This window comes from Lindgomyces ingoldianus (assembly GCF_010093535.1).
Source record: "Lindgomyces ingoldianus strain ATCC 200398 unplaced genomic scaffold BDR25scaffold_34, whole genome shotgun sequence".
Taxonomy (NCBI): domain Eukaryota; kingdom Fungi; phylum Ascomycota; class Dothideomycetes; order Pleosporales; family Lindgomycetaceae; genus Lindgomyces; species Lindgomyces ingoldianus.
The window spans coordinates 457,514-479,575 of NW_022985195.1; the positions used below are offsets into that span (position 1 = coordinate 457,514).

General features: G+C 49.6%; 10 protein-coding genes across 10 annotated transcripts; 5 read left to right on the plus strand and 5 right to left on the minus strand.

The window, feature by feature from the left end:
* The first annotated feature begins 239 nt into the window (after nt 1-239).
* BDR25DRAFT_293783 (dienelactone hydrolase) lies at nt 240-1,838 on the plus strand. Its single transcript, XM_033688744.1, has 3 exons — nt 240-670; nt 781-1,242; nt 1,292-1,838. Exons 1-3 carry the CDS (start codon nt 436-438, stop codon nt 1,810-1,812), a joined length of 1,218 nt encoding a protein of 405 aa, XP_033543193.1. The 5' UTR covers nt 240-435; the 3' UTR covers nt 1,813-1,838.
* Nucleotides 1,839-2,122: 284 nt separating this feature from the next.
* BDR25DRAFT_336524 (flavin-binding monooxygenase-like protein-like protein) lies at nt 2,123-3,811 on the minus strand (the record flags this gene model as incomplete). The annotated part of the gene is made up of 1 exon (XM_033693106.1): nt 2,123-3,811. One exon carries the CDS (start codon nt 3,809-3,811, stop codon nt 2,123-2,125), a length of 1,689 nt encoding a protein of 562 aa, XP_033543194.1.
* Nucleotides 3,812-7,374: 3,563 nt separating this feature from the next.
* Nucleotides 7,375-8,812, plus strand: BDR25DRAFT_306172 (uncharacterized protein). The gene has a single exon (XM_033690573.1). It carries the CDS (start codon nt 7,652-7,654, stop codon nt 8,726-8,728), a length of 1,077 nt encoding a protein of 358 aa, XP_033543195.1. The 5' UTR covers nt 7,375-7,651; the 3' UTR covers nt 8,729-8,812.
* Nucleotides 8,813-8,920: 108 nt separating this feature from the next.
* On the minus strand, nt 8,921-10,665 carry BDR25DRAFT_377487 (MFS general substrate transporter; the record flags this gene model as incomplete). Its single annotated transcript, XM_033697501.1, has 1 exon — nt 8,921-10,665. One exon carries the CDS (start codon nt 10,663-10,665, stop codon nt 8,932-8,934), a length of 1,734 nt encoding a protein of 577 aa, XP_033543196.1. The 3' UTR covers nt 8,921-8,931.
* A 508-nt stretch (nt 10,666-11,173) lies between these two features.
* BDR25DRAFT_237371 (uncharacterized protein) lies at nt 11,174-11,401 on the minus strand (the record flags this gene model as incomplete). Its single annotated transcript, XM_033685588.1, has 2 exons — nt 11,174-11,215; nt 11,267-11,401. 2 exons carry the CDS (start codon nt 11,399-11,401, stop codon nt 11,174-11,176), a joined length of 177 nt encoding a protein of 58 aa, XP_033543197.1.
* A 1,156-nt stretch (nt 11,402-12,557) lies between these two features.
* On the plus strand, nt 12,558-13,497 carry BDR25DRAFT_306174 (uncharacterized protein). The gene has a single exon (XM_033690574.1). It carries the CDS (start codon nt 12,654-12,656, stop codon nt 13,356-13,358), a length of 705 nt encoding a protein of 234 aa, XP_033543198.1. The 5' UTR covers nt 12,558-12,653; the 3' UTR covers nt 13,359-13,497.
* A 2,101-nt stretch (nt 13,498-15,598) lies between these two features.
* Nucleotides 15,599-16,861, minus strand: BDR25DRAFT_317745 (uncharacterized protein; the record flags this gene model as incomplete). Its single annotated transcript, XM_033691698.1, has 2 exons — nt 15,599-16,394; nt 16,446-16,861. 2 exons carry the CDS (start codon nt 16,859-16,861, stop codon nt 15,599-15,601), a joined length of 1,212 nt encoding a protein of 403 aa, XP_033543199.1.
* Nucleotides 16,862-17,616: 755 nt separating this feature from the next.
* On the minus strand, nt 17,617-18,510 carry BDR25DRAFT_268830 (DUF1770-domain-containing protein; the record flags this gene model as incomplete). The annotated part of the gene is made up of 3 exons (XM_033687134.1): nt 17,617-17,829; nt 17,912-18,112; nt 18,187-18,510. 3 exons carry the CDS (start codon nt 18,508-18,510, stop codon nt 17,791-17,793), a joined length of 564 nt encoding a protein of 187 aa, XP_033543200.1. The 3' UTR covers nt 17,617-17,790.
* A 192-nt stretch (nt 18,511-18,702) lies between these two features.
* On the plus strand, nt 18,703-19,658 carry BDR25DRAFT_345577 (EF-hand). Its single transcript, XM_033694064.1, has 4 exons — nt 18,703-18,832; nt 18,917-18,969; nt 19,037-19,333; nt 19,423-19,658. The coding sequence occupies exons 1-4, from the start codon at nt 18,781-18,783 to the stop codon at nt 19,543-19,545; spliced, it is 525 nt and encodes a 174-aa protein (XP_033543201.1). The 5' UTR covers nt 18,703-18,780; the 3' UTR covers nt 19,546-19,658.
* An 886-nt stretch (nt 19,659-20,544) lies between these two features.
* BDR25DRAFT_317748 (uncharacterized protein) lies at nt 20,545-21,107 on the plus strand (the record flags this gene model as incomplete). Its single annotated transcript, XM_033691699.1, has 2 exons — nt 20,545-20,815; nt 20,956-21,107. The coding sequence occupies 2 exons, from the start codon at nt 20,545-20,547 to the stop codon at nt 21,105-21,107; spliced, it is 423 nt and encodes a 140-aa protein (XP_033543202.1).
* Between the last annotated feature and the right edge of the window lie 955 nt (nt 21,108-22,062).

The following is a 22,062-nucleotide window of genomic DNA, read 5'->3' on the forward strand; positions in this document are numbered from 1 at the left end:
AGTGCCTGTACCTCCCTTTGTATCATGGCTGCCCTAGAGGCTCCACATACAACACACTTCCGTTTCATCACCACCCAGGCGTACAGTCTCCTGAAGTAACTAAAGATAAAGTCCTGGTGTTGAGGCTACTCTCCGGCCAACGCTAGCCCAATTTAACTGAAAGTAGGCTTGGCAATTCAGCCACCACGTCATGCATTAAGTTGGCGCAGTAACCTATAACCCCACATGTTCATTAGTACCATGGCAGAATTGCGCCCTTGTCTCCTTGGTACCCTATAAGGTGCCCATTATGCCCCCTCCCAAGGCCCACGGTCCCTTCTTTCCCCCTTACTCCATTCCTCCGCCCTCGCCAAGACCCCCAAACTTCGTCCCACGAAGCACAACCTGAATTAGCGTGTATACTCAACGGTCGGCTCAGAATAAGAAGAACCGGACATGGCTTTACAATTCCTAGCCAACAGCAATGGGTGGCTCAGCTTCAATCACAGCACGCCGACTCTCTACATTACAGCTGAGGACGACGAGTTTGACCTAGAAACGTTGCGTGCATGGAAGGAGGAAGGCTTCGACGTGAGGTATCTTCCGATGGGTAAAGGAGGGAAGACATACGTGAATGCGCTTCACCGTCTGGGCGATGGAATGAGTATTGGGGAGAGATATGCAATCGTAGGTGTGCAGCCCGCTCCTAGACCCGTAGAAGTCCGCGCCGACTTTGAATTGAAGTGATTAATCACGGGATTCGGGAAATGTGGGGCAACAAGCTAATCCTGTATTTCGTAGCATTTGGAGATGCCGCTTCAATATGCCTGGAAGTGTTCTCCGAACCCTCAACATCGACCTCCAAACTTTGCTCATTGATCGCATACTATCCGTCATCCATACCTGACCCACGCCAACGCTTCAGCGCCTCATTTCGAGTCTTGGTACATCTTGCGGGAGGCTCCACAACCTCTGAGAGCACCATAGGAGTTACACGACGCCCAGAAGTCCTCGGGATACAGGGGAGACGTCGAACGGTGCAGAAGCGTATAACACCGGGGATAGGCGCAGGGGGTTTGCAATCGAAAATTGAATTTCCAGTATACACGTATGAGGGCGTAGATACCGGGTTCGCAGAACACGACCTCGACGAATACGACCCAGTCGCAGATGCTCTAGCATGGAGTAGAAGTCTCAGCATGGTCAGACGCGGCTTCGGCGCCGAAGTAGATTTAGAGCGAGTATGGGAAGAGAACGTCGAACGAACGTATCCCCTTCCCGAAGTACATATCGGACGCTGACAAGCTCAAAGAGAAAATCCATGGTAAAGACGCATCTAAATTAGTCGATACATTCGTCACCCAGCCAACACCATTTGTAAATTATACTCCCACGATGACTGGTGGCATCGGGGTGGGAGAACTATCCCGTTTTTATAAAGACTACTTTCTTCCCTCCTCCCCGCCTTCCTTCCACATGCGCTTAGTGTCGCGTACCATCGGGGTAGACCGCATTGTCGACGAGCTGTATATCCAATTCAAGCATACATTGCAAATACCCTGGATCCTTCCCGGAATACCACCCACGAACCAGAAGGTTGAAATAGTAGTTGTCAGCATCGTAGGGATGAGGGGAGGAAAGATATGGCATGAGAGGATATATTGGGATCAAGCAAGTGTATTGTTTCAAGTGGGGTTACTTGATCCGGAGGAGGTCCCGGAGGAGTATAGGAAGGATGGTTTAGAAATGCTGCCGGTTGCAGGAAGTGAGGCAGCAAGGAAGATTATGGAAATGGAAAGTGAGGAAGGGAATGATATGATTGATGATTGGTGAAGAGTTGGTTTAGTGATGGAGTTGAGCGTTTACGTTAGTTCTTTAATGATAATGTATTACTCGAATGAACACCCCAGTGGCGAGTTCAAAGATGTGTTGTTGACCACCAACATCTGCTAGGAATAGTAACTCCTAGGAACGCTTGATAGGGGCCATAACTCTACATTCTACTAACGATCCACCCAATCCCAATAGCAATATTACAAGAGAACCAGAAATCTGATCAAAGTAACAAGCCCAACCCTAGTACATTAAATCTCGAAGCAAAAATTCCAGTGGAGAGCCACTCGAATCGAAAGATCCGCCCAACCTATCTTGTCTTCCTGTCCTCACTCCCTCCCGTCTTCTTCCTATACTCCTCCACCAACCCTTCCAAATTCTTCGCAACTGCCGGTCTAAAAAAATCACTCACTCCCTTCATCCGATGACTTTCAAGTCCCAGCTGCTTAAGCACTGCATCCGTATATGGCACAATATCATACCAAAACCAATTTCCAGCTTCTCCTCTCGCAGGATACCTTCGCTTCTGCCATGCCCGAACCGAGGCAACCTCCTCCTCCATATCCGCTTCAGAAGGAAGGTTGAGAGTGTTGTCGAGAGCGGCTATGGCGAAGAGTGATTGCACTTCGGCGTTGTAGGTGTGGTTTGCGAGGACCATGCGGCCGAGGAAGACGATGCTGCGGTCATGGATTGGGAGAATGGATTTGTACAAGCGGAAAGGGGTTTCCGTGAAGGAGCGTTTGTGGCATGGAGGTGGGTTGGAGAGGATGGGGTAGCGTTTGAGGATCTCGGCGTCAGCGGAGGTCTCGAGAGTGGCCCATTTTGAGGCTTCCTTGAGGTCTTCGGCGGATTTAGGGGTAGCGAGACCTAGGTAGTAGGCTGTGTGAGGATCGATATAAAGTGGTGAGTCTTTCCAGCCAGTCGCGAATACGATGGCGTCTGCATCAATAGTTGTCCCATTGGCTAGATGGACATTGTGTATGTCGATGCATTCAATATCCTGGCGGTAAACTTTGACTTTTTTAGCGATGGTGTCGAAGAAATCTGCTCGCTGGTTCACGCCACTACTATCGTTCTGCCAAAACAGTCCAGTGTCTGGTTTGAGATTCATAAAACCATTCTCTTGGCCGTCTTTGCGATCGTATTTTGCCCGGGAGTATAGCTCTCTCTGAAGGTAGCCCCACACAAACTTCACACATGCTCTGCCGATTGCTGTCTGCTGGAGAAAGCGAGTCCACCACGACTCGGGCGTGAAGATGGAAGCAGACATTGATGCCATCATTCGGTGGTGGAAAGCTTCGTTAGAATTCTGGTAGTAGCTAACTGGTGAATCGGCGGGAAAGTAAGCCGCGGGACCGTTTCCACTCTTTCGAATGACCCAATGGACTTCTAGGCCGGCTTTGGCATAGGCGTAGGCAACATCTGCAGCGGACTTTGCCCCCCCAACCACGACGCAAGTTTTGCAGGTCCAGATGTCGGACCGTCCAAAGTCCTTGTGGTGGATCATCTTCCCCTTAAAAGTATTAGCGCCGGGGATTTGGGGGATGTTGGGAATGGAGGTTAGGCCGGAGGCATCAATGACCTTGGGAGCGATGTATGATTTCCCCGAACTAGTTTGGGCATGCCACACGCCGTTCTCTTTCCACAACCTCTCGACTTTTGTATTCAACACAATCCGATCTGTTAGGGTCTTCCCGCCATACACATGGCTCTTGAGATAGCCATCCAAGTAGACGGTAAAGTGTCTGGCCTGGAAATACATGTGATGGGTGTCTTTCAACTCGACATCCTTCAGCGGCTGATCAGAATACTCCCACATTTCGAGTGGAGACTGCGTCCAGAACGCATCGTACATTCGATTTGCGCTCCATACTCCGCCAGGGCAAGAATCTGCTTCAAGTATTGCGATGTTGTGGGAAGGGTGAAATTCTAGGTACGTTCTTGCAGCTTGTATTCCGTATACGCCTGCACCAATGATAATCATATCGAGGTTGTCCATGCTCTTTTCTGGTACTCAGGAATCAATTAATACAAATGTGACGTCTTAAAATTGAGAAGACTGTCGAATATCTAGAAACAACGGAATGAAAAGGACAGAGGAGAAGGCGAAAACAGCAGAGAATACTCTCCACTCATATACTGCACAGTGTCTTCTAGTATATATCGCCGCTAAGCAGTCACAACGATTAGGAAATAGCTCTCCCCAGCTTTGGAGGATAGCTGATTGGACGCCATGTTAAACCTTCTGGATTTAGAACGTTTCTCATCCCGTTTTAACGCATCCGCCAAAATCTCCATGCAGAAATATCTCTTTGTATGTTGAGGAAATCGTTGCGCTACTCGAAATTTGACCGGGACCCCCAAGCCACATGTTGGTGTGCTACTGATGCTTGGCGTGAGAGCTGAGTCCAGATACGAGAAGATCAAAGAGCAAGGCCACAAGTCGTACGATGCTCGGGCCCAGGCCTCTCAGGAATGCTGAGGCTGAAGGAAAGTCCTTCTGACATGTTGAGGCTGAACAGTGTGCTGGATTAACAATCCTAATTAGTAATCTAAAAACGTTCTCAAGAGCGCTGACCAAGCGCAAAACACGTGCAACGCTATCCCTGTTCGAGCAATGGACAATTCTTACCTAGTGTGTCTTAGTTCCTTTTTGGGAATCTTGAGATCGTTCGAAAATTCCTTGCCCCGTTACCCCTATTCGTTTATGTCCTATTTGCTTGGAGAAGGTGCCATGCGCTACAGATCCTTTAGTAGGAACGCTTTTTTGGAGGTCGAGGGTGTATGTGACGCCCAGACAGAGTATAATGTTGATTTGTAAATGTTGGGCAAATTTTAGAAACGGTAGTGGGAACCGTCCACTACAGCAATACCCGAACAACAACATTTGCTACTATTACAATTTCCAGTTCAATTTGCCCGGCTGACTTGAGAAGCTCCATACGCCGCATATTAATTAAGTTCGAAGCGATAGTAATGCCTTGCTCTAGTACCATGTTCCGCCAGCTTGGTAGTTTGGCATTCGAAGTGAAGTTAATCGATTTTACAATTGCGTGGCGCCATCTGAATGTCTGTGAGCTGCGCCACTGCGCATGTCATCACTTGATATCTAAGGGAAGTAAGTTAGTCCCCTAAATCGCGGAACATGGTAAGGAGTGTGGATTAGGGTTCGCAAGTGCAAAGAATCTGCATGTTACAAGAGGTGAGGTTTGGGGAAAGAATTCTCTCTGAAAGCCCCATTACTCAAAGGGCTTCCTATATCCATGTCAGTGTCCTCTGAAGATGTTCGGCTCCAGTCCCGGACTCCAATAACCGCGTTTTGATGTAGGAGCCTCGGCCTTCCTTAGCACTCTTAATTTTGAATCTCGAATTCACGGAGGCATCGAATGAGGGGGCTTTTGGAGTTGATGGAGATTTTAGAGCTGAAAATCCCCTCTCTACGCCCAAGGTTGACAAAAAATTGACGGAATATTCGGCGCAGGAGGGGTGTACAAGCAACTAATATACCTACAACCGGTTCTTTGAAAGTCTAGCCTAAACAGTAAGCGTCCGTATACGTGCCGTCGGAAAAGATGCTCTTATTAGGACTTCAACGCGAAGAATGCTAAACAGCATCTTACGGTGATAATTAGGATCTTCATCTCCATTCAGAAGAGTGCATGGACTTCCTGATACCGGCGCCAAATATGTAGAGCAAAGCAATCTTGTCCACCATATAAACACGGAGTTCTCATATCAAAGGGAGTGAAAATTAGAGCATGGCAATATCGACAAGGTCGTCCAAAACTCCAAGGGAAACGTACGTTGCTACTTAGTTCGAGACACATCCGATATCGGAAATGGTTGGATCCCAGAAGAACGCGTAAGGCAGACATTGGAGGAATGGATATAGAATGGCTACTGACGTTCGTACGATGGTTTTCGTTATCACCGTCCATGAAACAAAATGAGAGGACAGGAATGGGAATATTTGATTATGTAGAGAACATGGAGATCTAACAAGCACCAGCGCCGTCGCATAAAAGCATTGCATTGCAATTCAGATCTTTAAGTTTCAGAACTCCGTTTCCAGCGATATGGGAGTTTGCCGCATGCTTTCATAGCATTCAGAATTGATATGGTGTTTCTGCTGCGTAGTGCCTTGTATTCCCAAAAACAATTTCTAATCCTCCTATAAGCCTTCGTCGTGAGCAAGAGGAGGTAGCTGCGAATGCAAAATGGTAACCAGAGCTATGGTATATACACCAAGCTACTTCATCTATCTTCTTCAAGGTATGAAGACCATCCTGTATCTCACTCCAGTGGCCATGATGAAAAGAATCTCTGAACAAACTCTAGTTGGTGAATTATCTTATTAACGAAGCAAAGAATGAGCGATACCGCAGGCTTAGATAAGAAAGTCACGATAATGCTGAGTAAGCTCTTGTTTGACGTGTCCCGAAAACCGTCGAAGAGCTTTCCATTACGAAAAGACTGGCAGACTGGAAGAAGGGGGGGTTCCATAAAGATCATGTCGAGGCCTATATGTTGGCGATTTAACGGGATATCAGGCTGTTTCAGTCTTGAATTTTAAGCTGTAAAGGCCTCGCGCAAGATCAACCGTAGAAGTGACCTCATACTGGAAAATGAAAACTCTGTATCTTGGCTCAATTTCCCACCATGGCACAAAATAGGATGAGATACCATTGTTTAAAAGAACCCTTGCAAAAAAAGATCTCGGGCACTTCAGCTATACATGGGTCATTGGACTAGTGGACGAGCGAGACAAGGAACGCTAGTCAAGGCTAGCTCCACAAGAAGACTGAAAGGAACTTACCAACTTCTCTTGCGTTTCATGGTGACTGGAGACTGTAAATAGGTGAATCTTGATGATGATGAAAGGAAGGTCGATGAAAATAGATCTCGTGTGGAGTCGGAGATCCTGGGGCAGGCTCTAGAGGATCACGTGGTTCGTTTAGTCTCGGTCCGGCGGGAGTGGAGGGCTGTGTCGGGCACTCACCCATCCGTATCGCTTCATCCTCTGTCTTCGAGCAAGACAACTCGCCGCAATGAGGCGTGCACTCGGAGTTTCCTCCTTCCGCTAATTTAACTTGTCGAGAGCTGTTGGCAGCATGGCGAGAGTAATGACTCACTTATTGGAATTATCTAGAAGCTGATAAGGCTCTCTTGCTGTCGTTGAACGAAAACGAAAAGCTGGCCGTAGACGGTAATTCTATGTGCGACAGAGAAAAAGTCAGTTTTCAGTTCTCAGAGCAAGAATGACGAACGAGGAGCGGAGATGGTATTATCCACAATCCAATCTCTCCAGAATTCGCACGAACCCGATGCTTCACCTCACCTTTGCTAAGCTTTTTAGATCTAGGTTAAGCTTCTGCCTTTTTGAAGCTTACAAACAATGGTCCAATTACCGAGCGTGGTCGATCTATTTTGAGAAACATTTGTTCTTTGTTTGGGTGCAAGCCTGACCTCAGCCTCACCACGCCAAAGCTTGAATTCAAATAAGACGAGCCAACGCTCGCTCACTCCTCGGTAGCGCAATTTCCCGGCCTCTTGTGGCGCCGTTCTAGACATCTGTTTGGGAGGGAATTTTTGGATTGGATTTGTGATGAGAGGCGTGGACTTGGTTGTCAGCCTTAACGGCACAGTGCTGCGCCCAGACCACGTCAAAGGGAAGACCAGCATCCGTTCTCACAACGCACGCTCTTAGCTTGAATGGAAGATTTGGTATAGGTATATAATACTGGCAGGTTCCTACGTTTCAGGATATCATCGGCTGCATCTCTTCGACATCTTCGACATTCACAGTATTCCTCTAACAGTAACGCCCTCCTCTTCCATAATGCGTTCCATAATAGCACTATCGACGCTATCCCTTGCTGCTATATCATTTGCCGCTCCAGCAGGAAAGCGCGATGCCTACCCTAACGGCGAATTCTTTCCACTCCCCAACGGCTTCCCCAATCCTTCCACCGACCAGACGAAACAAATCGAGCTGGAAGCGTTCGGCACTCTTCCTAATAGTCCTCCGCCACCAAAGATCAGCACAGATGGCCTCACCAATCTCAAATTGATCGCGCTGAACGAGCTCTTCGAAGTCGCCTACTTCACTGAACTAGTCTACAACGTAACCAACAAACTACATGGATACGATCTTGGATATGGACACGAATTTGTCCTCGATAGCCTAAAAGCCATCGTTGCCCAAGAAGAGCTTCACGCCATTAATACTAATGGCGCTCTTCAGAACTTCAAGGCTGAGCCCATCCAGCCTTGCAAATACAGTTTCCCCGTCACGGATTTCCAATCCGCAATCGCACTTGCAGCAACGTTCACCGATGTTGTTCTCGGCACCCTACAAGACGTCAACCAGGTCTTCGCAAAGAACGGCGACGATGGGCTAGTACGCGCCGTAAGCTCCGTTATCGGCAATGAAGGTGAACAAGAAGGCTTCTACCACGTTCTCCAAAGCAAGCGCCCCAGCACCCTGCCCTTCCTTACGACCAGTGTCCGTGATTTTGCCTTCACCGCCATTCAAAGCTTCACAATCCCTGGAAGCTGCCCCAACATCAACACCATCCCACTGAAGACATTCAAACCCCTCAACGTCCTCTCCACAAACATCAAAGCAGAGACCCAAAACCTTCAATTCTCGTTCGCTGCCTCTGACGCCGGGACGCAAGACTGGAATTCCCTTTCACTCGTCTACATCAACCAACAAAACACACCGGTTGTCAAATCTCTCCAGAACCCGGTTGTTGCCAATGGAGTTGTGACTTTCCAAGCGGCCTTCCCCTTCGATGAGTTTGAGATGAACGGGCTGACGATCGCGGCGGTGACGAGGGGACCGGGGCCGTTTGCGAGCGCGGATGATGTTGCACAGGCTGCGATTTTTGGGCCTGGGTTGATAGAGATTTAAAAGGGTGTGGGTTTGATTTTTACGTATAGCGTCGGCGTTTGGGATATCCTTCCCTGAGACCAGTCTTTTACTTATATTTCTTGAGAGTGTATTAGACATATTATTTAAATGCAATAAATGTAATGTGTTTCCGACTATATACCTTGACTAGGTTTCTGTCTTTGCTGAGCTGACGAGCACTCTTTTTGTACAATCATGTATCATCATCCCAACCGAACGTCTAGCACCACCAAAACAAGTACCACAGTGGCGAAGAAAATGAACACGCCAACGAAATACAACTGCCGCCTTGTATCCGACTTTCTGCTCGATGTATCCCGATCCTCTAAGTCTCTCCGCAACCCCCAACCCGCAAAAATAAACCCAACCCCGGCCCAAAAGTAACAGACCGGTGGTATTGTACCCAAACACACTTGAATTATCCGCGTATATCTGGGACTCTCCGGGTCTACATTCGTCAATGAGAAGCGGATTATTTCAGGGGCTGGGGAGTATATCATCCACTGCATTGCGCCACAGACCGCGAAGCCAAAGGTCTTGTAGTCTGGGGGAAGAAGACCAGTGATGATCGTTGAGAGACATCCGAGCCAGGTTTCTGAAGCGAAGATGGCGAAGGTGAGGGTGCTGTAGAGGACCCTAAGGGCTGTAGGTTCAGAGCGAGAGGTGTGGGAGAAGACAGCACAGATGAGGCAGACGCTGCAGATGAGGCCACCGACGGCTGCAATCCAGAGTGGTAAGGAGTGATATTTCCAGGTTTTTGTGTATCTCCAGAGGAGGCACGCGATGAGGCCACCGAGAAGGACGGATAAGGAGCTAGTGGCTCCGAGGATGAGACCATAGGTTTCGCGGAGACTGGGTTGGGAGGGATAGATGTTATTGATGTAGCCTGGCATGTAGTATCCGACAACGTTCGCAGCGCTGTGGCGGATTGCTGAGCTGAGGACTAGGATCCAGAGGCTTTGAAGCTTGATCATATACCTACATATCGAGCTCATCTCAATCCAGATTCTCTTGCAGCTCCCTTTAAATCCTCTAGACTTCCTCTCACGTTTCAAATCTTTCGCTTCCTCACTCATCTCTAATACCTCAACAAGCCCGGTTTGCCTCACTGGTTCCGCAACCCCGGCCATGATTAGTGACGCCAGGACAATTCCAATCATCCCCGTACACTTCATAGCACTATCCCACTTCGGGATCCCTGTGGTTTCAAACGCCAGCGCGATCCTCCCCGCCACTGCATCCCCAAGGTAAATCGCAACATACAGAACACTCTCGCCGAGAAAAACCTCCGGCCAAGCTGCCAAATCGGATATCAAGCTGACGCTCAAGGCCTCGCTACCCGCCTGTCCAATCCCCATGCCCATCCTCGCAAGCAGCATATGCCTATGATTTTGTGCAAGTCCCTGACATACCACGCACAGACTCCAGAAACCCGCAAGAAAGGCGAGGAGTTTGACGCGACAGGTTTGGTAGTCTGCGAACCAGGCAATGAGGATGGAGGCGGGGATGTAGACGACGCCAGTCCAGTAAGATAATATTTGGGCGTATTGCGAGGGGGCGAGGTGAAGGGAAGCGGTTATAGGTTTGGAGTAGTAGGATATTAGGAATTTGTCGACTTGTGCGAGGAAGTAGGTTAGGGAGAGGAGAAGGATGCGGAGGGTTGTAATGAAGTACCACCTTTTTTTGGGAAGGAAGTAGGCTGGTGGTGCGAAGGTGCGAAGGCTAGGGGTTGATGGGGTGGGAGTGCTGCCGCTGTCGGCTGAGGCATTTGAGGTGATGGAATGGGGGTAGTCGGCGACGGGAGTGCGCTGGAAGGGCTGATACCCGATTCGAGTTGAAGATTGTTGCTCGAAGTCATCTTCGGGCTCGTTACGTCGACGGACTTCGAAGGACCTTTTTGGTCCGCCTGTGAAGCGACGTACATTGTCGGCGTTCATACCTCAGACTATGATGAGGGTAAGTTTAGGGGAGATGGAAGAATAATTGTGGGGTCAGGGATGAGTAGGGGTGAGGATGTGGTTGGCGGTTCGTTGAGACAGTAGGTTTCTTTGAGAGGGAGGTTGAAACTGTAGGCAATATTGTTGGGCTGGAAGGCTCCACGCGTTGGGATGTAGTGAAAGCTCTCCCGCTCGCGAACCTCTCCTTCAATTGGTTGGTCCAATTATACGATATGATACGATATGGAAATGTCAAAGGCGCAGCACTTCCCATAAAAACGGGTGGTAAGAAGAAAATGGAACCTAATTTAGAAATCAGATCGCCCAACCCAGTCCAAGGCAAATTGTATTTATTGCTATCGTCCCTCCCAACTCCACGCTCTTCCTCAGATAAAGTTCCCATGAAAATCGTGACACCGTCATCGAACGCCAATAGGAATTACCACATCCAGCCTTCTCTGCCTCACACATCAGTTTTACATTCTCAAAAGGCCAGGGTAATCACACCTTACAAATATGTCCTTCCCCCGGGTGCAGCATGTCTCACCTCCTTCAAGTGCCTACCATGAGCAGCAAGCTCCTTTGGCGCAATCTTGTCAACCTCTCCCCGTCTTAGTGCATACGAATACCAAGTCTTGAAGCAATCTTTTTGGGTCGCAATAGGATAGCGAACCCCCTTCGCACGGTGCGCTTGCAGGACCATCATTTCGAGGGAGCGGGTTGAAGGGCCAGGCATTGTGACAGAAATCGATAGTATATGTTACGGCAGATAATCAAGTTGGGCTTGGTGGAGACTTGAACTGTTAGAGGGTGCAGTGACGTTGGCTTTAACTTGTTGTCTCGGGATTGTTGAGATGGAGTTCGGGAACCGAATGAATGTTGAGGTCACGTGTGACTTGGTTCCGTGTCTAGAGCCTATCAACTCTGAACGATCGACACAGCGCACTCCAAGGCTCTTCAAATTGAATATGGAAGGATAGAGCAAAGACTGAGATAAACAAGCAGGTAATTATGTTTCGACTTATCTTCCCCGGAATCGCATGATACTTGCTTCTTCCCGGCTCTCCTCACCAGCTTCTCCGCATTTTGAACATGGAGCGAGCCAACATGCACGTCTCAGCTTACGGTGTCCTGACCGCTACTTTCCTACTGGCTAGTTCATTGGAGCATGGCGCACACTTCTCAGGCAATCGAGTCTGGATATGGGAAAGTACGGGAGGACAGGGAATCTTGTGTAAATGCGGAGCCGTTGAGAGGTGTGGGTGGTATCAGGGATGTTTGGAATTAGGAGCTGGGGTTGGCAGGCTTATGCAACTTCATTCACTAATAGGGCGCCACTCAAGTCAGCTGAGTAACTTCGCCAATGTACCACATAACCTGTCTAGAGTACTCTTTATGCTATACCTAAAGAAACTTGACTTGGCCAATAGCAAGCCTAGGATTCAGGGCCCGCCCCGGTTTTCTTGTCGATTCCAGGGTATCGATTAGCCAGTGAATCATCTTTGGGAAGAGCGTAAAGTGTACTCTTCCAAGATTCTATGGTGGGTGTGTTTGCAGGTCGCTTCGACGGCGGTTGAAGAAAAGAGTTCGGGTTGAGTCGGCATCAGTCAAGCAAACACCTGCAACCTGCTGCGGTACGGCACGGCTAATGTTTTGCACCCGTCCCGACCCCTCTACTAGAGATATTGGGAATTGCTAAATTTTCGAGGCAACGGTTCCATGTGTAGGAAGTGGATATGAGATGGTTGCTAGTCCATGCACTAAAACTTGAGAAAGGGTTTAGAGTGCATCACTCGTCGGCCGAACTCTATCCCTGAAAGCGAGGAGAATAACGTTATGAAGGCCATAAAAAGAGAAGGGCTTCTCTTAGAAGATGGAGTATCAGAATCTATATCAAAATCTTCGCATCTTCATCAAAATTCCCGGGATTCCACTCCCAAAACATCTACGTCCACCTTATACCCAAGCTCCAGCACAACTCCTTCATTATGTCCCTCCAAACCCGTGTCCTGGCTGGTATCACTGTCCCCGACACCCCTCTCATCACCAAGGCCATCGCTTTCGCTCGTCGTCATATGGACGATCAAGGCTACAAGCATGTCGTTCGCTCCTGGTTGACCGGTCAGGCCATCATTTCTCACCTCCCTCCTCCCGCTCAGCAATCCATCGACCTGGAAGCCTACGCTCTATCAACCATCTTGCATGATCTAGGCTGGTCTAAGAGCCCCGAGCTCATATCCAAGGACAAGTGTTTTGAAGTCGATAGTGCCAATGCCGCACGAGAATTCTTGCTTCGCGAGGGCGAAGCTTCGGAATGGAATAAACACCGGATTCAACTTGTTTGGGATGCTATTGCCCTGCACTCGTCTCCCCAAATCGCTGCATTCAAGGAATCTGAAGTCGCGCTTGCTAACGCGGGGATCTTTACAGAGCTTTTGGGTGTCGATGTCAGCAAGCAGCTCATGGGTGGTGTAGTCGGGATGAGCCAACAGGAATTTGATGGCATTGCGAAGGAGTTCCCGCGAGAGGGGTTGAGAGGGTACTTGAGGGAGATTATGTGTGGACTTTGTAGGACGAAGCCGGAGACCACATATTTGAACTTTGTGAGTGGGTTCGGTGAGAGATTCGTCGAGGGGTATAGTCTGGAGGGAAAGAAGGTCGTGGATATGATGGAGACGTACGTAACAGAGTAGGCTTGGTTCAAGAGAGAGGGACTCGCCCAGGCTTTCCCGGTCAATCTAAAGGGGTGTTTGTCCTAAACACAGATCAGCACTCTATTTTCTACCGCAGGTAACGCTTCTGCCCCTAATATCGCCACCACTTAGCCCCTCCCTCACTGATCTTAAAATATTTTCTTAAAAGCTAAGGAAAGTCTTGGAAGAAGTACATACTTCTTCTTTCCGAATTTTAGAGAATGCTATTAGCCCTTTGTAGAGCATATCTTGTGGTTTTTTGCTTGATTTTAGGATGGATTTAATAGTGTGATGTGTTGAGAGGGATTGTCGGGGCCCCAAACCTTTAACACCCTGGGATCTCTTCTACCTCAACGCCGTCCCAGGACTTCTTAGTTCCCATCCCCTCTTCTCATAGCTTGAGGAGTACATCCTTTCACTTTTTTGGTTGTGAATTTTTGTTGAATCGTGTAAGTTGCTATCTGAAAAAAATAGTGCTCACAACTCAGCTAGATCTCATCGTAAATGACTGTGACTTCTACGCCATCTTTAGAGCGACGCGTGAAAGTCGGCCGAACTTCATCGATTGGTTAGCATATATGTAACTCATCTTCACTAACCGTTACATTTCTCTTCTAGTGTTAGATCCCGCGCTTTTATTCTAAACACAACGTCATCTCAACCTCTATGTTACAATTTCATATCCGAAAACTAATCTCAACCTTCCACGGCCCCTTCCCACGTATTACTCGAATAAGCGACCGAACTGAGCAATCTTCCCGAATACCCTCATGGATTAGAGCAGCGTCTTTGTTCCTGCTATTCCTAGCTGTATGCGGTTGGCTATCAGGGTTAAAATCCGGGGGAAGAAGGCTGTACGGTGGTGGTGGAGACATCGATCGGGTTGGCCGTGGAAGGGGTAGCAGAGGCGGAGGATGAGACAGTGAGCTTGAAATCGGAATTGTAGTGGTACCCCCAAAATTGTGAGCAGTGGTCTGGGCGGCCAATCGAAGGTGGTCTTGAGATGGATCGTGAGAGTTGATGTGAGAAAGGAGGCAGGACGGCCTCCCGTAATGAGTCCTTGGCCGACGGTTCGAACTTCTCATTGTTCGGCGAAGAATTGGCATCGAGGCTCAATGGACGATTGGGCAAGCAGTGGCAAGGGAGGAAGGAAGGAATGGATGCCGTCCTGAGGGATGAGACGAGAAAGATAGGTGGGACAGAGTGATTTTACTGAGAATGAGGGGGGACGGCGAATGAAATTGTGGCTTCCTTAAGAACTTGGGTCCTTCGCACATGCTCGGGCTCGTTGAGGTGACTCCAATGGTGAGCCGTGGTTGATGTCTGGCATTAGGATGGCATTATTACTCTCGATCTCTGGTGATGGTAAAATTCTATCAAATCCGTCTGAAATCAAGAACGCGAATAGGTAGCTAGAACATAAATTCTTGACTATTCTAGAGCAGAAATATTGATCCCAGTGTCCTACTTCCCAAGCCAGCAAGCCCCACAACGTTGCGGCTATTCGAAAAACCCAGCAGTAGAAGAGGTTACGATTTAAAACTTTGTACTGGGGTATAAAAGACGCCCATGGATAGATGCGCGACATAATCTCTCTCGGTGTAGGACGTAATCTAAGGACCTAAAGCCACCCTTCTCTTGGCAGGGAGGCGTCCGAGAGAAGCTTCTATGTTCTGTATACCCACCTAACTGACTCGGAGCCTGTTATCAGGAACGATGCACTACGGAATCGAGTGTAGCGAATAGAGAAGGTGCCACAGAACTTCTTCTAATATAGGACAAAACTAAAGGACCAAGAGACCCAATTAACCAAGCAGGAAAGCGTCTAGGAGCAGCTTCCCTATTCTATAAACCTCCCTCAAAGGACTTGGAGCCTATCGTGGGGACTAAGACATCGTAGAATTAGGCGTAGAGAATGTGGAAGGTGTAACAGAATCTCCTCTAATTGAGGGCAGGACTGGTAATACCAAACTCCTTCTGAGAGAGGGGGCAAAAGTTCCGGGTATGCCTACCCATTTTGAAAGCTCACTTAGAGATCTTAGAGCCTGTTATTAGGACAGGGACATTACAGCCACACACAGACAGGCCATAAGATGTTCAGCAAGATCGCATTGTCAGGGAGGAATATTATCTATTTTCCAGTAGAATCATCCAACCAAAAACCCCATCCTAAAAAATAGCAGCAAACAGAAACATTATTCTCCCTCATTCTTAACCTCGACCTGGGGGTCCAGAGCCGATTAAACATTTGCAAGTAGCGGGGGGAACAAGAACAGCATGAAATGAACTGAGGCTAGGAGGCCTATATCAGCTCCAAGAATCCCACCAGCGATCTTCTCGAATTCAGAGTAGAACCAAGCATACACGGAGATAATGAACAGAAACGCCGGGACGCGGTATGGATTCACCTTGAAGTGCCAAATCCAGGTCTTGGGGAACATGGTGACGAATCCCCACAGGAATCTAAATAGTACCACAAGGTACTGGCGGGCGGTAACTCGAAACGAGAAGTTGGCCATGGGATCAGGGAAGTGCCACTGGGGGAAAGAGGTCTCGGAGCCGGCGTAAAAGGAGACGATATTGTGTACCCCAGTCATATGGTCGACGTATCCGTTCAAGAGCGCGTGCCAGCGCTTGAAGAACGGGTCTGAGCTCTTGAGATTGTGCGTGGCGCATGTGATTCCTCCTGCGTGGGTCCGGACTTCTTGGTCATGGGTCTGCGTGAAATGGCCCCAGAGGCCGCGGTGATGCTCAAAGATCCCGAGTTCACGTGTGAGAGCAATGACTACGGAAGGATGGGCGAAAATGGCAATGTGTCGTGGGCTCCGCTTGCCTCGCTTCTTGAGGTTGTAGAGGGTCCGGAACAGCGTCGCGCCTACGCGTGTAAGGAGGAATTCGGCCGTCTCCTGGATGAGAAGCCGTCGGGGGTACAGTGATTCGTATTCAGTGTCGATAAATGGGTATCTCGCCATGAGAGCTTCGATTCTAGGCGGTCGGCGGTAGTGACGGCACGATTGGTGTCGGGTCAGCCAGGTTCTGCGAGAATTAGCAAGTGTTCGTCGGCGAGATTGCAGACGATGCTCCTACGTGAAGCCGTACTCGATGCAGACCTCGACATTTTTGTAGCCTTTCTCGTGGAGGGCAATCAACGTCTGCTCGAGCGTCTGGATGTTGTGGTCATCGGGTGCGCAGTAGAGTCTGAGGGGTGGATTCTTCGTGCCCTCAGTGAGGACCCAACCGATCTTCTGTGCCTGTTCGCGGCCCCGATCACCCTGCAGAGGTTCGGTGATGATCCAGATGTGTGGAGTATCGAGGTCCGGTGCGTCTTGGATGTATCCCCCCATCGGCTCATGTGGCATCGGCGGCTGGTCTGGCTGCGACGGATCATGTGGCTTTAATAGTTGGCTTGGTTGCGGTGATTGCGGTGGTTGGAGCTCTTGGGAGTCTGGTGGCGTGGACTCCTTGGACTTCCTCTGCTTTCTCTGGCGCGACTTCTTGCCCATGGCGAACGGCGGGTGAAGTGAAGAACCGAAGTAAAGAACCGAAGTGAAGATCGGAGTGAACAGCCAATTTGGAGATCGAAGCCAAGAACTGAAGCGAAGAACAGCGTGAAGGATTGAAGTAGAGGGAACACTTCAAGTCCAAGATGAAGAACCACGGTGAAGAACCAGAGTGAAGAACAGAAGTGAAGAATAGGAAAGGAGCGAAGACGTGAAGTGCAAGTGAAGTAGACAAGTAAAGTCAGGTCAAGTGAATTGGACATGACCAAGCTGAACTGAAGAAGTCGTGGAGTTGAAGTGACGTGGAAGAGAGCTGGAGGAATCGGAGACTTCATGGACTGCAGCGGGAGCGCGTGCTAGGCGGCTTGTGTTGGCTCGGTGACGGCAGAGGGGAGCTGCCGGGGTAGAGAGGAGGGGGGTGTGCTGCGAGGAGGAGTCGCGGTGGTGCAGAGAGAAGCTGCTGAGGCTCACGAGCAGCCAAGACGGCCGCCGAGACATTCCAGGAAGCAGTTGAACTACAACAAGGAGATGCGGTAGGTGTGTATCTACCTTGAAGACTCGAAGCATACTACGTCACCTTGACAGAAGAGGGAAGAGCGCTTGCTTTACACTCAGACAGGTACTTCAGCAGCATGAATGGTGGATGCAGGCGCGACGATGGAGGCAATGAAATGGACATACTGGATCACCCACTGGCACATTACATGCTGGCATACCGCGGAGCATTGACAAGAGGGAGTTGATCTGTTGAGTGTGTTGCTGAGATTGGTGGGAAGCTTCAAGATGATGCGGATTTCTGTTCGGATAGTGATAACCCCGCCAGGTCCCGTGATAGGTGCTAATGCGCAGTACAGCCTTCTGTTCCAATTCCCAATACGCCAATTGATGCCTTTTATAATGCTGTGCGGAGGACTTTACATGGTCCAAACTACCTAGTCGCGGGCAGTGCTTGAGAACCGTCCTTTGTAATACTGCACCTGCTAGTTAGCTCTATCATTCAGATATGATCACCGCCACTCGAAGGCCGCCGGGCGGTTGCGGGACCACACTCACATCCGAAAGGTTCCTCGCGAATTTCTTGTCCCTCAATGCTCCTTTCTTCTCCGCAGGGATCGCCCACTTGTTGACCCCCCACCACCACCGCCTTATTCTCGCACCGACGCTGCGTCCGTTGAACTTGGAGGAACGATTCCAGTGCCGCCAGCCATTGAGAATGAGAGTCCATAGCACACCTTGGGCGAAGCACATCAAGACCTGACCACCGTCAGTGACTGCGGTAGAACACCAAGGGCCAGTGCTATGTGCATCCATGATGCGCAGAGACTCACTTGATCCCTAAACGTAATCCAGAGCACGCCGCTCCAGCCCTCGGCCTTCTCAATGCTCTTCAAATAGCTCTGTTCAAACCGCAGATCCGGCAGCGGGGGCATCGTATTCCGCCGCGGGATTGGCTGCAGTACGGAGAGCGGAATTTCATCTTCGGCAGCATCATCGAGGGCATCGGGGCCAGGACCAGGACATGAAGAGAGTTGGACGGGCTGTTTTGCGGAGGCGGCCGTCGCAGGGTTGATGTCATGGGTGGGAGAGGGATGGCGCTTGATGCTGGCGGACTGGATCGCGGAGGCGATTTCGATAGGCACGCCAGAAGCCATAATGGCAGTTGAGGGACCAAATGGGAATTGACTGGGCACTTGAAGGCCTGGTAAGGCGACACGGTGGTCAAGACGTAGCCCGGGAGTGAATGCTAATGCTCGGAGCGGAAAAACACAGCCAAAGCACGAGCCAGGGTGCGCCAGGGCGAGCTAGCCTGAGCCCGGCATGGGTTCTTCCTCCAGGTGGATCACATCCAAGTACCCCACGACGCTCCCTGGCCTCCAACAATACAACCCCAACCTATTATTTGCCCAAAGAACTACGCCAACATGGGCAACCAATCCTCTGCGATGCTAGACAACATAGCCCAAGGCTCAAATTGTACGTTCCTGACTGTCCCTCTCAACTCGATGCTCGTGTGCAGCGTCGCGGGGCTGAAAGTTCGGCGCTCATGAAAATCCATAGTCGACCGGGAGGAGGTGGACCGTCTGCGTAAGCGCTTCATGAAGCTTGACAAGGTATGTCTTTTCCTTCTTGCCGTTTCTCCCATCACAATGCCTGTGGTATTCTGACCCTCTGGCCTAGGACAACTCCGGTACCATCGAACGGGACGAGTTCCTCGCGCTTCCGCAGATCTCCTCGAATCCCCTCGCTACCCGCATGATAGCTATTTTTGACGAGGACGGTGGCGGCGATGTCGACTTCCAGGAGTTCGTGTCAGGACTCTCGGCCTTCAGCAGTAAGGGGAACAAGGAGGAAAAGCTGCGATTTGCCTTCAGGGTCTACGATATTGACCGGGACGGGTTCATTAGCAACGGGGAGTTGTTTATTGTGCTGAAGATGATGGTGGGCAGCAATTTAAAGGATCAGCAACTGCAGCAGGTACGCATGTCATGGCCATAGGCCTCGTGCCGCCGGACGACATCTTCGTTGTCTCGCAAGAATCCGCGGTGCTGACATTCGTATCGCAGATCGTCGACAAGACCATCATGGAGGCCGACCTGGACCATGATGGGAAGATCAACTTCGAGGAGTTCACAAAAATGGTCGAGAACACTGACGTGTCCATGAGCATGACACTGGACCAATTCTGATTTCCTTCCCCCATACTCATTCTTCTTGGTGTCTTTTAGGTTTTGGCGTGGAGTTTTGGGCGGGTGGGCCTTTGGGCGGATGGGCCTTTGGGCTAGATTCTTTTGAAAGATCCCGATATCCATCAATACACAGTTTTTCAATTCGCTCTGCTACCAAGGCAGCTGCTCCTGGCGTGCCAACTCGACGAACAGTCCGGACATGAAACTGCATAAGTGTCCCATCAACCGACTCCCCTATGACTAGGTAGGAGGGCAGTTCGACGGACTCATAGTATCTTACCAGGCGTGCATTTCCAGCTCCTTTGCTCACTTTTCTAGCCTTTTAGTGGACCAACATTCCACGCAAGCCAAGACCGAACATTTGGAGTTTCAGATGTCGCCCAAGGTAGCCAAGCATCGCCCCAATATCCTATATTCCTTCTCGTTTACAACGATCCTAACTCTTGCGGGGGAACAAGGATTTCGCTCGCCTCAAAGCAATCTGGGAATTTGTGGGGTACATTCTGACCGGCTATTCTACTCCCAACTCGTCTTCGCTCCATCACGCCGGCCTTGACAACAGCCAACCACGATAGAACCCTTCAATCCAAGCCATCGCAAACGTCAGACCGCCAATGCTTCGTCGACCGATGCCCCTGGCCATCTGTAATTCGTAGTAGACAGGTACGCCAGGTCCGGTCCGGCACGTCGTAGTCATCACGCTCACTTTATTGGAATGGACCGTTGTGTTGCCTCTCACACCACCAATGCGTCGGCTGGCCAAGATGTACTGAAGTCCTGCCTCCTCTTCTGATATATCTACCGCGGAGAGTAATATGCACGCTGGTGATCAGGCTGTGGACTCGGAGTGAGTAGAGGAAGGCGAGTACGGCATCCCGTAGATGAAACATATAAAGACGGGAGGTAAACCCAATTCCTGCTGCTCTACTACTATTCCTAGCTTCTATCCCCTATCCTTAATCCACCATCCGCCCTCTCAACAACCCCCTGTCTGCCAACATGAAGTCCCTCCTCCTCCTCCTAGCCCCCCTCCCTGTCCTCGCTTCCCTAAACTGCACGCTCACGGCACCCCTCAAAATAAACTGCTGTCCCAACAAAGCATCAGAGGAAGTGAAAACCTATCCTATCGGACATATGATTATGCTGGGTTGCGCATCGGATGATACAACGGATGGGCGCTGGTTCTGGAATTACAACGGATTGTATACGCCTACAACGAAAGATGTTACCGGCTGTGTTCTTGGGAATCGGACGTATCCGAGCACTGATGGTACTCTTCCCACTCTAGCCGCAACACCGAACCGCCATTGTTTGCTCACATTTCCCCCATCGTCGTCCTCTCTGGCTCTACACATTACCTCTTCTCTTCCTTCCTCCCCATCCCTAATAACATACTAACACCCCACACAGTTCTCCCCGCCTGTAGCAAAGACCAATTCGTACTCGACCTCTTAAAAGACAAACACCCCTTCCCGCTCGACGCATGTGACCCGAAATGCGTGACTAATAAGAATTTCCCGAACCAAACGTGGTTTGGAGATGATATGCCTTGGAAGGAGTGATTTAGATTTCTTGCATGCCAAGGACGGTCTTGTGTTCAGGATTCTAGGTGGAGGTGGAGGTAGAGGTTGAGGTTGAGGTTGAGGTTGAGCCAATGATGCGGATTGAAGTGAGAATCTGAGCCGATTAAGAAATAACGTCAGACAGGGTTAATACATCAAAACTGGCGTCTAGCCAATTTCAATATTCCATATCAGCTAAACTTTTCAGTGCCCACTGAAGTCAAATGTCACAGATTCCATGTAGTTTCTTTTCACAATCTTTATATCACAAGCAGATCGTTAGTCCTACAAGCTGCAATGTGCTCCGTTCAACGCTTCTTCCACTCATTCATACTCCTCTGCCGACTCACTCTAATCACACATCTACTCTTGAAAGAAAGGAAGTCCCAAAGCCAATATTCATCGAATCGAAAGAAGTTGAAACCAACTGAAGCGGTTGACACAATGCGCACGACAGCCCGGCCCAAGGAAAGCGGATTATCTCCATGTATTCCATACACCCTACACAACAGAAATTAATCAGTACCTATCGTCGGGGAGTTCGGTCAACAAGTCAAAAATACACAATCAGATAACCTCTACTTTCACATCTGCTGCCAACCACGTGTAAAAGTGCAATTGGGAGTCTTGGGGAAATTTGTGAATTTGTGATTGTGATTAAAAGAACAAAGAAGCTACAAAAGGGCAACCAATGTTAAAAGTGGTATAGTCTCAATAATCCGTACGAATGGGTTCTCTCTCTAATTCTCCTGGTGAATACAAAAATTCCCTACAAAAAGGGTTTTTTCTCTGTTCCACCTTACATGACTTTTGGGGCTACATGACTTTTTGGAGATGGGTATGTGTCTACGACGTGTGCAATCGAGGGCGCGGGGCGGGTGCGGGTGCGGGTGCGGGTGTGGGTTTTGTGCCATGGGGGTTGGATGCTGCTGCTGTGCACGGGGTCGGGGTGCGG